Genomic DNA, 17,327 nt, shown 5'->3' with positions numbered 1-17,327 from the left:
GTTTTTGTCTTATTTAATCATTGGAATTAGTTTATAGTTAATTTGTCTCCTCTTCTTGTTCTTTTCCTTTTGTATTTGTTGGAATAAAAGCGATTGCATTAGTTTATTAAGGTTCAATAATTGAGTACTGAGTAGCATATTTTAAAATGAGTCGGAGTTGAATTAAACTTGGATTAGCTCGACTCGATTTGTCTAGAATTTGTTCGGTTCGAAACTCAACTCAAGTTCAATATAAACTCTTGTTTTAGCTCGAATTCGACTCGTTTCAAACTCGCAAACAATTCGTTTCAGTAGCTCGAATCACGTAATTCAAATGTCAAAATTTTAATCTTTTCACCTTTTAAATTAGTAATTTAATTGTAGCTTTTACATAAATAATTGTATAATTGACAAATATAAAAATGTTTATCAGGTCTATGAAAAAATTCATATGTTTAACATAAAATTAATTATCATTGTGCTTCAAATAATTATTAATTATAAGTCTCTTTGGCATAATCCTCAACTAAATAGAATCTAACAGTTCGACATCCAAAATCTTACTCCAAAAATCTAACCATGACAAACATATTTAATCATATATAGAATTAGTGAGAAATATTATTTAAGTATTATATACATTTTCGAACCAATTCATATATCAAATAAATTGAATTATATATAGCTCAAGTTTAACTCATTATTTAACTATTGTATTTATTATTTAACTATTGTATTTATTTGAGTTTATGTGAGACTTTTTTGCCCACTATGACTTGTCATCATGTCACTATACCGTCTATGTATAGATATTTATTTGAGTTTAGGTGAGACTTTTTCGCCCACTATAGTTTGTCATCGTATCACTATGCTGTCTATGTATCTTGTAACATAATTTAGAATTGTTTTAGTTCTTTACATTACTTTAAAGACATTTCAGGAAAAAAATTAGCCCCAAACAATATTTATAAGAACAAGTGACATTTTAGTCTTTGACAATACTTGACTATAAGATTTTCTTATAAAAAACAAAACAAAACTTATCGCAACCCACATTTTAGTCCTTAACAATACTTTTTAGGGGACATTTTAATCTCTTTATACATTCTTACACGTCACATGTAAATTGATAGCCAAGGCATATTTTATAAGAAATTGGTGAGCACAAAGAAGATTCTTCTAGAATATACTTTGTCCAATCTTTGAAATTATACATTTGTATTAATTTAATTCTCAGTATTATTGAAATTTCAAAACATTAATTAGTTTGATCCCTCCATCACTTTTTGTTTATTAACGGAGTTAACTATGATGATGTGACACATTAACTGGTATATAATTACAATGTCAAAGACTAAATTAAAATATATAATCTAACACGTTAACTGTTATATAATCACAGTATCAAAGACTAAATTGAAATATATAATCTATCTCTTTGTTTTTGTTGTCTTCTTCTTCTTTTTATTTTTTATTTTTATTTTTTTCTTCTTTAAAATCCTAAATTTCCTCATCAACTAATTGAATATAAAAGAGAATAACTTTTGGAACTTTGTGGTTCGAAGAGTACCCAAAGGAAAACCACAAATTACAATAGCAATGCCTCCAATCCACCTGCCATAAACTCTCTACCTGAATTGCTTGCAAGCATCTATGGCCAGAATTCCATTCTCACCTTGCTCTCATTCCTCAAAACATATGTTATCACTAAAAATATCTCTAAAAGGTGCCTATAAAAAGTTAGATTATGAAGATCTCGATTTCAATTTATGGGCTCTTCACAAATCTTTCAAATAGAATAACAACCAATACTATCCATAAAAGATTGTTTTTTCCTATATATGATTTGAAGAGAAAAGGAAAGATGAAAAGTTTCAACTCCAACCTCAGATTTTGATTATATAAAGGCAAATACAAAAGGCACCAATAGCTATTTTGTTTCATATTTTTATGTTGTTACAGAAAAAAGACAAGAACCAATCAATTAAATCATATTAACAATACATAGTGAACTCGTGGAATAGGCTCAATCATGGTTGCAGGAATGGAGTTTTCTTCCAATCCAGTGTTCACCAATGTTTGGGAATTTTTCTGTTGCTTCCAACTAAAAATGGGTTAACTATTTCATTGTCCCAAGTAAACAAGAGATCTGTAGCTATGAGTGAAGTATTCAATATCGTTTGTGATGGAACTTTCATTTTAGGATTATGTACCATGGAATATTTAGATTTTTTTTTTTAAATTCAAGTTATTTTAGTGTTTTGTGAATTAAGAAAAGATCGGAGGAAAGAAATTTGGAGAAGAAACATATTTATTTTATATTGTTCAAAAGTTTTGTTTTTGTTACAAAGTAGTCCTCAATATTATTATTTTTCTTTGTGCATATGATTTAACCTTAGTTTCAAAAATTGTATCATAATAGTCTGAACATTTTTGATATGTACGAGATATAGTGTCAACTTAACAACTTTATTATGTTAGTTAACTAAAAGTAACAGACGAACTAACTTGATTAACGTCATACAATGACAAAGACTATCTTAAAATTATCATAAATTTTAGAAACTAACTCGAAACAAGCAACAAAACTTAAATACGAAATTGAATATTTACTTTATCATAAATATTCAAAATAATGCAAGATAGATTAAAGAAAAAGTGGTAATTGTCTATCTCTAGCTATTTCTATTCAGCACCCTATCCTATTCCTATTCTACCGTTATTCTATCTCTAATTCTCTATGTCTAGCTCATTAAAACTACATTTTGTATTCTTCGTCTTCCAACCCTCCCTCACCCTCTCTGCTCTAATGCTATTCATTCTTAGCATTGAGATTGTTTAATAACACCACTCACCATCCATTATATATCATTATTATTACACCACTCACCTATAGTTAATTTATTAATCAAAGATGATACAATAATGTAGGTGTAATCAAGTGTTATGATTCATAATGCATAAAATTGTAAATGAATGTCTATTTCAACTGAACTGAATTTGGAAGTTAATTCTTGAAATAAAGACTATAAATCATTGTTAAAAACTAAATTTAGAATACAAACATTTGAAAAAAAAAGGTGGAATATTAGTACTCCCTTAAATGAAGTATATACCAAATTACACATAAAAAATTAAATTTATTGGCTAATTTTTTTTAATAACTAAGAAATTAGCTCATTGAAAATACATAAAGTTAAATTAAAAAAAATATATATATATTTTACTTATAATTCATTTGAGATGAAGTATTTCAACCAAAAAACTATCTTTACTTTTAAAATAATATTAATATCTCATTCATTTGAACAAATACGATATAATTGTTTTACATCAGTACATTTGATAAAATTTTAATTTATTTTAATTTTATAGAGGACTTAAAATTTAAGAAAAAATTATATGAACTAAATATATTTAACCTATTAATGCTATTTTGAAATTTAAAATGACAAATAAAAAAATTATAAATAAACGAGACGTAACAAGGAACACAGTAGTACCAATTGTATATTTTACTTAACAGAACACAATACATTTTTATAAAGTAAATATTATCCATCAAGAAGTTATGTAGTGAGTGCTTTTTCCGCTTTAAAATATTCAAATTATGAGGTTGATGTAGTAAAACTGAAATCTTATATCAACCAGTGACACATCACACAAGTAATAGATACGTAGTTGAAAACCAGATCCCTACATGATAATTGATAATCATAAGCATCAAAAGTACTTGCATGTTTATTCAAAAACTTCATAAAATCACACTAACTGCAACTCCAAGTCAATTATCTAATCTGCTTTTTTCAAGTTCTCTAGCTATTTTCAATGATGTCAGTTCATCAAGCAACTGAATCAAGTTATTGTAAGAGTATCCACCCTTCTCAATAGTCCTCTTAGCAGCATCACCAAACTTTCTTGCTCTCATTCTCATTTTTTTTCCCTCTTGGCCATTTCCCATCAAAATCTCAACAGCCTTCACTATCTCTTCCCTTTTCACCACCTCCTCTTCAACAGTGTTAAGCCAAAACTTGTTTACTTTTGCTCCAACTGGAACCCCTATCTTCAAAACATCAACAAGCAACTTCTCATTGTAAAATTGCTCAGCAAACATTGGCCATGTGATCATTGGCAAACTAACATTCAAGCTTTCAAGAATTGAGTTCCAACCACAGTGAGTCACAATCCCTCCTATTGCAGGGTGATCCAATATCAAAATCTGTGGTGCCCAATTCCATATGATATACCCTTTCTTGCTTTCTTTCATCCTTTCCTCAAAATCTTCCAAGAAACTTTCTCCATCCTCATCTTTATCCTTTTTCCTAATGACCCAAATGAAATTTTGACTTGAATTTTCAAGTCCATAAGCTAGTTCAACAATTTGTGCATGAGAAAGCCTAGTAAGGCTTCCAAAACTTACATACAATACAGACTCATTTTCCTTTGAGTTAAGCCAATTTAGCCACTCTGCCTCTTTTCCAATGTGTCCCTTGTTATCCTTTTTTTCATCATCGTTGTTAGTAAATGCTGAAACTGGTCCTACACTCCAAGATTTGATCCCTATTGTAGTTCTACCAAGTTTCTCATAATCACTTTCAAGTTCATGAAAACTATTGTATATTGTTCCATAACTTCTTTTCTCTGATTCAAATATTACATCAAAAACACTTGTGGCTGAATTCTTAACCCTTATCCAATCAGCTAGCTGAAAAGGTGTCATCTCAATAGTATGAGGCAAACAAGGAATAGTAAATTTCTGTGTATCAGAAACTAAGCTATCATGAGGTCTATAATTTCTAACAAAGTAGCTTGCACAATTGGAAAAGTAGCTTGAACTGTAAAAGTAAAGCCTTGGAATTCCTAGTTTTGCAGCTGATTCCACAGTCCAAGGATAACACATATCAGTGACTATACAATCTGGTTCAAGATCTTGAAACAGATTTTCAATATGATCTTGAAGCATCGATATACCACGGCTTATTTTACTGATAATTTCTGGTGAAGTTGCATCTTTGAGGTTTTCAACTCCATCAGGAAGACCAACTTGAGCTGAAGGGAACTGAATAAGCTGAGTTTTGATGGGGTGTCCTGAATTGAAGTCATTGTCTATGGATTTTTGGAATGTTGAAGCATTGGCATGTGTTGTGATGATTGTGACATTAGCACCATGTTTGGCAAATAGCCTTGCTGTGTCTATCATTGGAATCATATGGCCAGGAGTTGGAAATGGAAGGAAAATTACATTCAATTGGTTATGAAGTTGTTGTGACTCCATTTTGCTTTTGAAATCCTTTGAGCTAAATGTTGTAATCTCAATGAGAGATAGATTTATGTTCCTGACCGCACAAAAGTAGAAGAAAAAAGTGACGGCACCGGTGAGAAAAGTCGATGATTGATCTTGAAATTGTTATTTTAATATACAGTATGAGTAGTCTTATCTTCTTCGAGAGACTTACTTTGGAATACCAACTTTAGTAAAAGGTTATAAGATTGTTCTTATTGTTAATTAATGTTCCTAGTGTTAATAGGGAAACTATGATGTAACTATTAAATATTATAGTGAAAGTTTTTATTATATTAAGTCTCGTAATTTTTATTCTCTCAATTTAAAATTGTGTTTGTTTGGTATTTAAGTAAAAAGATATTTGTTTAAGAGAAGGAGTAGTAAACTATTGGCTAAATTACATATGTAGTCCTTTAACTTTAATTTCAAGTAACGTTTTAGTCTTTTATCTTTTTTTTTTCGATTTAGTCCTTTATTTCTAACAATATCAAATAAAGTATGAAAATATGAGTTTATTTGAAGATTTGCGTTACGAATTTGATGAAATTTGTATTATATTGAAGAATATAATTAATTTTATGAGTTTTGATTGAATTTTTTTTTTTGAATTTTTGTATAAAAAAAGATAACATTGTTGAAATTTTAAAACATAAAATATCAAATTGTCGCTTAAAATTAAAATAAATGATCAAGTCGAAAAAAAAAAAAAAAAAAAAAAAAAAAGATAAAAGACTAAAACGTTACCTGAAATTAAGTTAAAAGACTACAGATGTAATTTAGCCTAAACTAATAGATGGTGATGATAATGTGTCAAGGTGGAGGGAGTCCTTCATGAAAAATGTTATGATCTGCAAAATGATGATCGTCCCATTTTGTTTGTGTTTCTATTCTTCCTTATTTGTTTAATCATTAACTATTTTTTGATATCAACGCCCATCTTTGACATGTTCTAATTTTATAAGTTTTTTGCTTTGTATTTTACGGGATGTCTGTTGTGTTGATTAACCGGCCTTCAAGTAAAGGACTTTTTGACAATGTCCTACATGAAGGATCATAGAGTAGTAACAAAAACTATAACAAAAAGTAAATTGAAAATATACTACTCATTATTTTTAAAATAAATGTTGTTTAAATTTTTTGGATAAATATTAAAGGTAATAAATAGAATAAATATTTTACCAAATTATTTCTATTATTTATTAGTATATTTTATGCTATTATACATGTAAATTGTAATGAATGATTTAGAAGTAGTGTAAATAATATTGATTAGAATGTATAATTAGAAAATATTAATTAAATTTATCTTAAAAAATTAATTAAAGTTACCTTAAAAGCTTGTATAAAACAAATTGAATATAAATTTTTTTTCAATATTTTTTTAAAGTGACATTCATTTTAAAATAGATAAAATATTAAATGATCTATATATTAAAACCAATCTACCATACCGATTTTAAATAGATTTATGAATATATTTGAATATATATATTATAATGTAACAATCTCAAAAATACTAAGAGATTAAGGATATTAAGAGATTAACAACAATGCATCCCTAAAAAAACAACAACAATACATTACAAGTGTAAAGCTATTTTATATTTACAATTGATGATAATTTATCAATACACAAATAAAATACTAAAAAGTTATCCATATATTTGTAAAATGGATCCAACGGTGATAGTCTAGAGTTATTTTATACTAATAATTGGTTATTATTGACAATACACAAATAAAATACTTAAAAGAAAAGTTATTAATATATTTGTAAGGACGGACCAATGTATGGTGATGGTGTACACATGTGCACTTAGAACTTTAAAAAATTCCATCAATATTCTTATTTGTTCTTTTGCATTCTGATCATTTGAACAATATTTCTTACACCTTAAACCCATCAAATCTAAAAAGTATTTTCAGATTCTCATGGATTTATGATTGTATATTTGATATAATGTCAAATTATGATTAGTCGTGGGTAAAATAACTTTTGTTAAAAGTTCTCCCACTCAAAAAATACGAAAATCTATCGAGATCTCATTTTCAAAAATATAAATTTAAGTAAAATACACTATTAAAAAAGTAAATTTCCAATAATAGAGAGTGGAGGAGCAATCAAATTAATTTTTTGTCGATTGGCGTTATAGTTTCCGTCAAATTCTGGAACTCACACAATCAATTCCCTCTGCATTTCTGCCCTGTGTTACTTACGAAAGATATTTTAGCCTACAATTGTACTACTGTACACTCATATTTTAATGAAAACTCAATTTTATCCTTAAATTTAAAATTAAAAAACTAAAATCATCATTTTTTTTAATCAAAAAAATCTAAATAAAAAAAACTTTTGAAATTTCTTTTGATGTATTAAATTAAAAATAAAAAACACATATGTTAAAATATATAATAATTTTTCAGTACACATAACCATTTTTACAAAGATTAAAAAATAAAATCAACTTATAAACTCAGAAACTTTTCAAAAAAAAAAAATCAGTACATACAAAAAATTTAAAACAAAATCATTTTAAAAATTGTGTATAAAAAATATAAATATTTTTCAAAAAACTTACGATTTTGAGTTCTTAACAACACAAAAATATTTTAAAAAAACTTAAATTAAGTTTTTTATATATATATCTGTAAACTAAAAAACTCAAAGCTTAAAAAATGGTGGGGGTAGAATAAATTTTTTGGTAAAAAAAGGATAAGAATAATTTTTTTAATAAAATAAATAATTTGTATAAAATGTGAAATATTAATAATTGTAGATGTATAAAGTAAAATAAAATAAAAATTAAAAAAAAAAAAAAAAACTCATTTGATCGAATACTCAAAATAAAACGAGATAAGTGCAAAAGTACTACGTGATTCATGCTCCTTTTTTTCATGAGATGCACATTTACTGATTATTATTTTCGGTGTAAAAAAAATAGAGATTATAATTTATAAGCTACAAATTTTGTTTTGATAAGTTAATTTAAGTACTTTATGTATTATTTTTCTCTTCCAAGTTTATTTTTATTGTTTAACTAAAATTATTTATCTTTTATAATTTATTTATTATGAATAAAAATAAAATAATTTAAATAAATAATTAATTTATAAAAAAACTTATATAATTTAACTTTTTAAATTAATAAATAATAATTTAAAGTAAATAATTTATTTATTATAATTTAAAATAAATAAAAATTATATCTGATTAATAAATAACTTATTTATTATAATTTTAAATTGTTTATAAATAATTTAAATTTTATAATAATTAATATTTTAAATAAAATATTTATTTATTTTAAAATTAATAAAATAGATAAATAAATAAAAAATATATTTGATTGATAAACTTTAAATTAATAAAAATAAATAAATTTTAAATCTATACTTTTAAAATATTTTAAACATTAATTAATAAAATTTATTTATAATTAAGAATGTCCTTTTATGTCATTTTACATTTTTAAATTAATCGATCAGTTAATTTTATCAAACACTAAATTAGTTCAATAACTATCAACTATCAACTATCAACTATCAGTTATCAACTAATTTTATCAAATATAGCCTTATAATACCGATATCGATACTTATTGTATCTCTGGGTTTTCTTAATGAGAGGTAACCGCATGATGTTTGATGAAATGCCCCAATGAATGAGGTTTATTTAATTAATAAGATTGCATTATGACAAAAAGAGTGTGTGATAATCGAGCTCGGATGCTTTTATAGGTTAGAGAAGTGAAAATTCAAGCATGGTTTCATTGGTATTGTTGCTACTAAGGGAGCTGGAATTGTAAATGGGCTATGGATATGGTTAACTGCAGATAGTTATAAGTTTGTAGATGTGATTTTAGGGTCAAAAGTAGTATAGGTTATGAAAAAAACGATTAAAGCATTGTTGATTCAGCTGAGGTGGGACATGCCCCAACCAAATTGTGAGCATCACGTATAATTGTCTTGAATTTTGGATCAATGATAGTTAGGGAAGATTTACCATTTATAGATACACTTTACAACCATTGTTGCATTAGAAGAAATACTAACATTGTTGAGTTGTACTCTTATGCAATTTGTAGAGTACAAAATTATTATGACCCGTTTGAAATGATAGTATAAAGAACGGAATAAACATGATAAAGCGTTATCATGTTATGTGTTTGATGTATACAAGATAAGAAACTTAATAAAATTAGATAATTAAAAATGATATGATATATTGTGCTAAAATGATAAAATTGTCCTTGTAATCTATTTAATTTTTTCTTTCAAAACAACATTCATAAATAGACTCTGTCAGGAAATAAACTCCTAGTATGTTTTCCCAACTGACATGACTCATACTTTAAGGTAGACACTTTTGACAGACTCGGAACCATAAGATGCAACTTTTGAAGGCTAGGATGGCTCAAAGTTGGTGGATAATATATGGAGACTCGACGGCGGAACATGCAATAGGCGTTGTAGGTGCTGAAAGGTAATATAGGCCTTGGGACTCATGCCCTACTCCAATCGTCGCCCAGTACTCCGATCCTGCACAAGAACAATATCATTAGCAAATGCAACAGAGTAAGGTAGGGTACGAGTGAGTTTACTTATGGATATTAAGTTAAATGGACAACCAGGGACATAAAGCACAAAGTCCAAAGAGAGTGTGGGTAGGGGATTTGCTTGGAAAATACCATGACATTTGGTTTGTGACCCATTAGCCAAAGTAATACTAGTTAGTGTGTCCATATAAGTCAAACATGAGAAAAACAACTTATAACCAGACATATGATCAGAGGCGCCTGAGTCAAGTATCCAAAGTCCAAGTGAAGAAGTTTGTGTAACAAAGGCAATAGGGTTACTGATCTGAGCAAGAGAGGCAACTTGTGTGGCAGTTTGCATTTGCGCCTTTAGCTTAATATACTCATTATATTATGTGGTAGAAAGTGTGACTTGATTAGCTTTGGTGTGACATTGTGCTTCAACATGGCCAAAACGGTTGCAATAGTTGCATCGAGTTCGACCACGATTATGTCCACGTCCTCCTCCTCTACCACCTCGTTGATAAGAATTAGAGACAAGTGCATTAGATTCAACTGGCATATTGAGATAAACAAGGGCTAGAATAGGAACTGAAGGGGCCGAAAGACGCAGTATCTGTTCACAAACAGTTTCATATGAGGGAACAGTAGCACTAGATAGAATTTGGTTGCAAACTGAATCAAGATCTGGTATAAGACTCGCAAGGGCCAGAACCATAAAACAATTTTCCATGTTGTTCAGCATGTGTTTCAGCATTGTCAGTATAGGGCATAAGTGCATCAAAGTCAGCAATCAAACTATCAAGCTAACCTATGTAGCTTTGCATATCCATTTCTTGTTTCTTCATGGAAATAAGATTAGAGACTACAATGTATAAACGATTAACGTCATTGGAGTATGTCTTCTTCGCCTTTGCCAAAACATCATAACATATTTTAAAGGAGCGAAACTGAAATTGAAGTTTGGCATCGATTGAAAACCAAAGAATGTTGCATAGAGAGGCATCATTATGTTTCCAATTGTCTTGATCCTTGGCAGCGACATCCTTAGACTGTTTGAGCAAATGGTCTTTATGACATTGTCCTTGAAACTAAAGTTCAACGGCAACTGCCCATCCTGCGTAATTGGCAGCACCTACCAATTTTTCGCACGAGATCAAAGGAAGCGTAGTGAAACTGAAAATGGAAGAGGAGGCAGCAACATATTCGGTGTTGGACATGACGATCAACGTTAGGTGAAAGAGAAGAAAAGATGTTGAAAAATCACCAGAAGTTGAAAATGAACTAGAAATGTGTCTTAAGGCCCTGAGCGACGGCTGGAGATTGAAAAATTGGTGGACAAATGTGTCACGTGCGGGGTCGGTGGAGGCGCGTGGATCTCCTGGGCGGATAAGGAGGCGGCGCAAAAAAAAATGTCATCGTGTTCGCCGGATGATTGCGCAGCGGTCTGTGGTGTTAGATTGCACTAGAACAGTAGATGCACAACTGGAACGCATAATTTTGAAGAGGAAAACATAAATAAAGGGTTATGGCACAGCTGAAAAAGGTAGAGCAGTCCTAGGATGAACTACTACTGATACCATAAAAAATATGTTTTATGTGTTTCTTGTGTGTCTCAAACAAGATCACACATCTTCTATTTATAATGAGGTTACAATAATTACATTCAAATATTAGGAACTTGTATTTGTCTAGAAGTTCTACCAATGAACTTAGGAAATTTTACAGTAAAAGAATAATAAATCATACTTTGAATTCTAACATTGTTTATCAAATATTTTTTTTTTGAAACATCCAACAAAATTTATTATTAGTAACTATATAAAAAAAATTAACATAAAATTCAAACATCAAATAAGAAAGAGAAGAAGAAGAAGAGAAAAAAAAAAAGGAAAAATCAAGATTTTTTTAATCTTTTGAACACAACATCAACCCAGTACAATACAAGAGGAAAAATCAACTGATCATGAAAAAAATTAAATTTTGTAAAATAAATCCGAAAATCAAATTTTGCAAAATAAATCCAAAAATCAGAGAAAATTAGTTCTGCAATCCAATATCAATGACAGAAAACAATCATAAAATTATAGAAAATTAAAAAATTATTTCATCAACACAATAAGAAAATCAAAAGAAATTAAGGCAAATATGAAAAGAGAGAAAAATTATACCTTAATGGGTTGCAACGGTGATGTCGTGGTTGTGTTGTTTGAGGCGAAGAAGGAGTGCGATGACGAGAAGAAAAGTAGGGCAACAACGGAGAGAGAGAAAGAGCAAGAGACAATGGAGAGGAAAAGCGACGGTGAAGAGGGAGAGGGAGATGAACACATGACAAGTTGAGGGTGGATAGGGATAAGTGTATCACATACCAGCCATCAAATGAACTTTAGTTCCTTTTTATTCAGAGAATCTTTTTTAAGCATATTATAGGCTTCTGGTCATCCCATTCCCGTTATATAGCTGCTTATGGACAAGAAATGGAACATTTATTACCTAAATTTTGGAACCTTTCTCATCAACATATACTTTACTTGACCCAGAATTATATAGTATATATATAGCCCATGGCATGATAGCACACTAAAATACTTGCAGTGATGTATTCATATGACCAATCATAAATATTACAAGGCAAACCAAAGTAGACAACAAAATTAATTCATCATCAAATCTTTTTGTTAGCTTCATATGAAAATAGCTTAATAAAAACTAACTTCTCTTATCATCACTGCAGTGCACAAGAATGATTTGGATGTTGTTTCATCTTATTGAAGACCAAATCACAGCAAAAAAATACTTGAATGTTGTTTCATCATATTCAAAGCCTTCATTAGCTAAACCTTCTGAAGCACCAAGATTACTCCATTTCAATTATTTAATCTTCTTTAACAGCAAGTGCTTTAGATTTCTTCAATGATTTCAGCTCATCAATCAACTGAATCAAGTTGTTGTAAGAGTGTCCACCCTCCTCAATAGTCCTCTTGGCAGCATCACCAAGCATTTTTGCTCTCATCCTCATTTCTTTGCTATCTTGTCCACTTCCCATCAAAATCTCCACAGCCTTCACTATCTCCTCACTTCTCACTATTGCCTCTTCACCAAAACTAGCCCATAACTTGTTTTCTTTCACTCCCACAGGGACCCCTATCTTCAAAATCTCAGTTACCAACTTCTCATTGTAAAATTGTTCAGCAAACACCGGCCACGCGATCATCGGTAAACCAGCATTCAAGCTTTCAAGAATTGAGTTCCAACCACAGTGAGTCACAATTCCTCCTGTTGCAGGGTGGTCCAATATGAGAAGCTGTGGTGCCCAGTTCCATATGATATACCCCTTATCACTTTCTTTCATCCTTTTCTCAAACTCTTGCAGGAAACCATTTCCACCTTCATCTCTATCCTTTTTCCTTACAACCCAAATAAAATTATGACCAGAATTTTCAAGTCCATGAGCAATTTCTACAAGGTGTAAATGAGGGAGCCTTGTTAAACTTCCAAAACTTACATAAAGTACAGAATCATTTGGCTTTGAGTTAAGCCAATTTAACCACTCTTGCTCATTTCCAATGTTGTTGATTTCCATGTGTCCCCTGTTGGCCTTTTTTTCATCATCATCCTTATTAGCCCAAGCTGAAACTGGTCCTATACTCCAACATTTGATCCCCATTATAGTCTTACAAAGTTTCTCATAATCACTCTCAAGTTCATGAAAACTATTGCATATTGTCCCATAGCTTCTTTCCTCTGATTCAAACATTTCTTCAAAGTAGCCTGTGGCAAAACTCTTATTCCTCATCCAATCAGGAAGCTGCAGAGTGGTCATCTGAATACTATGAGGCAAACCAGGAATTGTAAACTTGTTTGTATCAGAAACTAAACCCTCATGAGGTTTACACTTCCTGATAAAATGACAGGCACAGTTAGAGAAATAGCTTGAGCTATAAAAATGAAGCCTTGGAATGCCTAGTTTTGCAGCACATTGTACAGTCCAAGGATACATCATATCAGTGACAATACAATCTGGTTCAAGATCTTGAAAAAGAATCTCAATTTGGTCTTGAAGCATCCATATTCCGCGGGTAATTTTTCCAAGCATTTCAAGTGAAGTTCCATCTTTGATGTTCTCAACTCCATCAGGAAGACCAACTTGAGCTGAAGGGAACTGAATAAGCTGAGTTTTGATGGAGTGTCCTGCACTGAAGTCGCTGTCTATGGCTTTTTGGAAAGATGAAACATTGGCATGTGTTGTGATGATTGTGACATTAGCACCATGTTTGGCAAATAGTCTTGCTGTGTCTATCATTGGAATCATATGACCAGGGGTTGGATATGGAAGAAAAACTATATTCAGTTGTTGAGACTCCATTTTGCTTTTGAATGAGGATACTGGTTCAATTCATTGGTTACATATATAAGGGATAGTTACTGTTTCTCAGGAAAAGGATAAATTATTTATATTTTTCTATTCACATTTATAGTTGTATACTTTTCACTAAACGGATACCACTATCTATATATTATCCTTTAAGAGATAAATAAATGAATCAATTTTGTGTTGTTTCTTTTTTATGGTAAAAAGTACATAACCTTGTCTATCACGAGGAATTATAAAATGATAGCACGCAGTTCACGCCTTAGGAGACTTACTTGCACGAGGACAAGTTAAGAAAATGGGAAAATAAATAATAAAAGAATTGGAGAGGAGGAAAGTCACTGGGGTGTAAAGCAGTAACATGAAATGTAAGGGATAATGCTTTTAGACTATTATGGACCATTTGATAGACAACATAAAAATAAGTTATTATATTATGTTTGTCTCTCATGTAAGAGACTCTTACAAGGCGTCGAATTTTTGTCTTTTGTGGAAATCGAATCGGACACCTGAGGGATAAGTACCATCGTCTATTCATTTATATTTTTACTGATTCGCGAAATTGATCCATCTATTTTAAAAATCGACAATTTTGCTCAATCTTTCTAATTTTTTAACTAAAAAATAATTATGTGAGATGTTTTAAATAACTTAAAATATAATATGATAATGTAGAATGATTAACACTCATGAAATGGAAGTAACAATGTCAATTACAAGAAATGGGGGTTTGAATTGTAATTGTCCCTTTTTAAAAAATTCATGTTAAAACTCAAAATATTTAAGATTGATTTTGGTTATAAATGAAGGACATTATTGGTTAGTGAAAACACACAATTTTAACTTATTTATATAAAATATGATTATAAGATAAAAAATAAATAGAAATAAGGAAAGAGATATCACACAAAGATATATTATGGTTCACCCAACACGGGTTACATCAAGTCCTCACAATTGTGAGATTTTCCACTAAGTGTTCAAAGCAAAATCATTCTTGATTTTCACACATCTTTAATAGATCAATTTTGATTTGTTACAAAGTACTACATTTCTACCTAGAAATGATTTCCACAAGTTACCTTTTAATCTTTAGAAATGATTTTTATACATTACCTTTTAAACATAAAACGATTTTTACAAATTGCTCCAACTATTTCAACAATATAGTCTTGAGTTATAAAATGATGATCTAGAGATTGTTATAATCCGAGTATGCTCAACTCGTGTTTAAGAATAGATTATAGGATTCATAACTTAGTAAAAATTGATTCTAATATCAAGTTAAGAACGGAACTGAAACTTTGAATGACTAAGAAGTTCAAGAGAATTCAAATATAATTGTATGAGTGATGTATTGCTTTGCACTTGAAACTCTGATTTGTTCTTCATCTTGAGACTTATTTTATAGACTTCCAAAAGGCTAATGAGAACTCATTTGGCTGTTGAGAATGGTTCAATTGTCATGTGTCAGCAAGTGGATAAGATCAGTCATAAAGCAAGAATGTTCATGCTTAAAGCAGGAATATTCTTGTAAACCAATAATGATCTTTGTTTCTGCTTTGAGGTGGGTTAAGTTTTAATCTTCGCTTGACAGTTGTATGAAGCGATTCATGCTTTGTATCACATGTGCAGACTGCTCAAAAGTACAACTGAGGTGTCCTGTCCAGTCTGTCAGTTTTGTACTTGAGGCTTGCTCAACTTGGAGAATGATCTTGCTTATGAATTATGAAGCATAGATTTTGCCTTTGTCCTTTGGAGTGATTTGTATACTGAAATGATCTTTGTATACTTCTAGAGATATTCTGGAACAAAATGTAACTAATGGATGTAATCTTTTCTTTAGGAATTTGGTCATTTTTGTTGTTTTACAGGATTTTGTCAAGAACGTTCTTCGTTTCTCTGAATGGGCTTGCTTCATTTTAATATGATATGTTTTGAAATGCTTGGTACCTATCTTTGATTAACACACACAAACACACATGTTAAATACCAAAACACTTAGCATCATAATTATAAGTCTAATTAACTTTTGTTTAGTTATCATCAAAACATTAATTTGAGATTTTATCTCAACAGTCTCTCTCTTTTTAATGATGACAAATATGTTAATTCAGATTTTAATTTTGATTCTAATAATAATCATAGAGAGCTTTTAGTTAAAAACTACCCCTCAATATGTGCTAATCTTTTGAACTAACAATTAATTTTCATTAATATAACAATAATGTTTTAGTCATCCACATGGTTCAAAAAACAAAAAAAATACAGAAGTAATCATACAAAGAGACTTCTGATATACTTAAAATCTAAGAATTACTTATCCCCGTTTGTCATGGCAAAAAGGAAAAGAATAATAAATGCAATTAATTCATAAAGACATTGATTGGGAAGATCCTTCAGACGATGAAGACAGAGACGACTGTGGTGTGACACCCTACACCCCAAAGAAAACTTGCAGCGGATAAAGAAAAGTTGTTAAAGAGAATAAAAACTTTAATATCTAATTTAGGATATCACGTTTCTCTAAATACACATGTAACAATTCAAATTTGTTCCTCAATTAAAATAGTACAATATCAATGAACTTGATTTAACTAGAATTTCTTGATTTAATTCCCAAGACTTACTCGTACTAAGTTTTCATATAAAAAGTCATTTGTAATAACATAAGTGAAATACACATTACAACTCTTAATTCCCGGTATCACCTATTAGAGCGGGGTTTCTCCCAAACTTGAACTTCGAGACTCATTAACCTGTAATAATTGCGATTTCGCAAACGCAGGGCCAAGCCAGTCAAACACAAACAATGAAGGAGGTGAGTTTCAAAATCATGATGGCAGTATAATACAAGTAAGAAGGACACACAAACAATCATAATAGGACCGTATAATTGCACAAATATTCAATCAAGAAAATATCACAGTCAAAGGTCAAAATCACTCAAGTAAAATGATCATCTCATAATAATATGCATCAAATCATCTAAGAGTAATTATCATTACTTTTGAAACACATCAATCACAACGAAACAATCACAAGGAAATGCAATGTTATGCATGAGCTTAGACTCTACTTCACAATGTGGTACCATTCTAACTCTGAAGTACTTGGTTAGAAGGCTTGATACTATGCCACCATCCCGGTGGACGGA

At 30.0% G+C, this 17,327-nt stretch overlaps 1 protein-coding gene across 1 annotated transcript; it reads right to left on the bottom strand.

Moving 5' to 3' along the window:
* Positions 1-3,601: 3,601 nt before the first annotated feature.
* UGT73P7 (uncharacterized) lies at positions 3,602-14,295 on the bottom strand. Its single transcript, XM_073366490.1, has 3 exons — positions 12,675-14,295; positions 11,970-12,182; positions 3,602-5,315 (listed from the first exon to the last, which is right to left on the bottom strand). Exons 1-3 carry the CDS (start codon positions 14,162-14,164, stop codon positions 3,764-3,766), a joined length of 3,255 nt encoding a protein of 1,084 aa, XP_073222591.1. The 5' UTR covers positions 14,165-14,295; the 3' UTR covers positions 3,602-3,763.
* Between the last annotated feature and the right edge of the window lie 3,032 nt (positions 14,296-17,327).

The sequence above is a fragment of the Cicer arietinum genome, chromosome 3, assembly GCF_000331145.2.
Source record: "Cicer arietinum cultivar CDC Frontier isolate Library 1 chromosome 3, Cicar.CDCFrontier_v2.0, whole genome shotgun sequence".
Lineage (NCBI taxonomy): Eukaryota > Viridiplantae > Streptophyta > Magnoliopsida > Fabales > Fabaceae > Cicer > Cicer arietinum.
The sequence above is the reverse complement of the archived record's forward strand: the minus strand, read 5'-3'. Positions and strand labels throughout refer to the sequence as shown.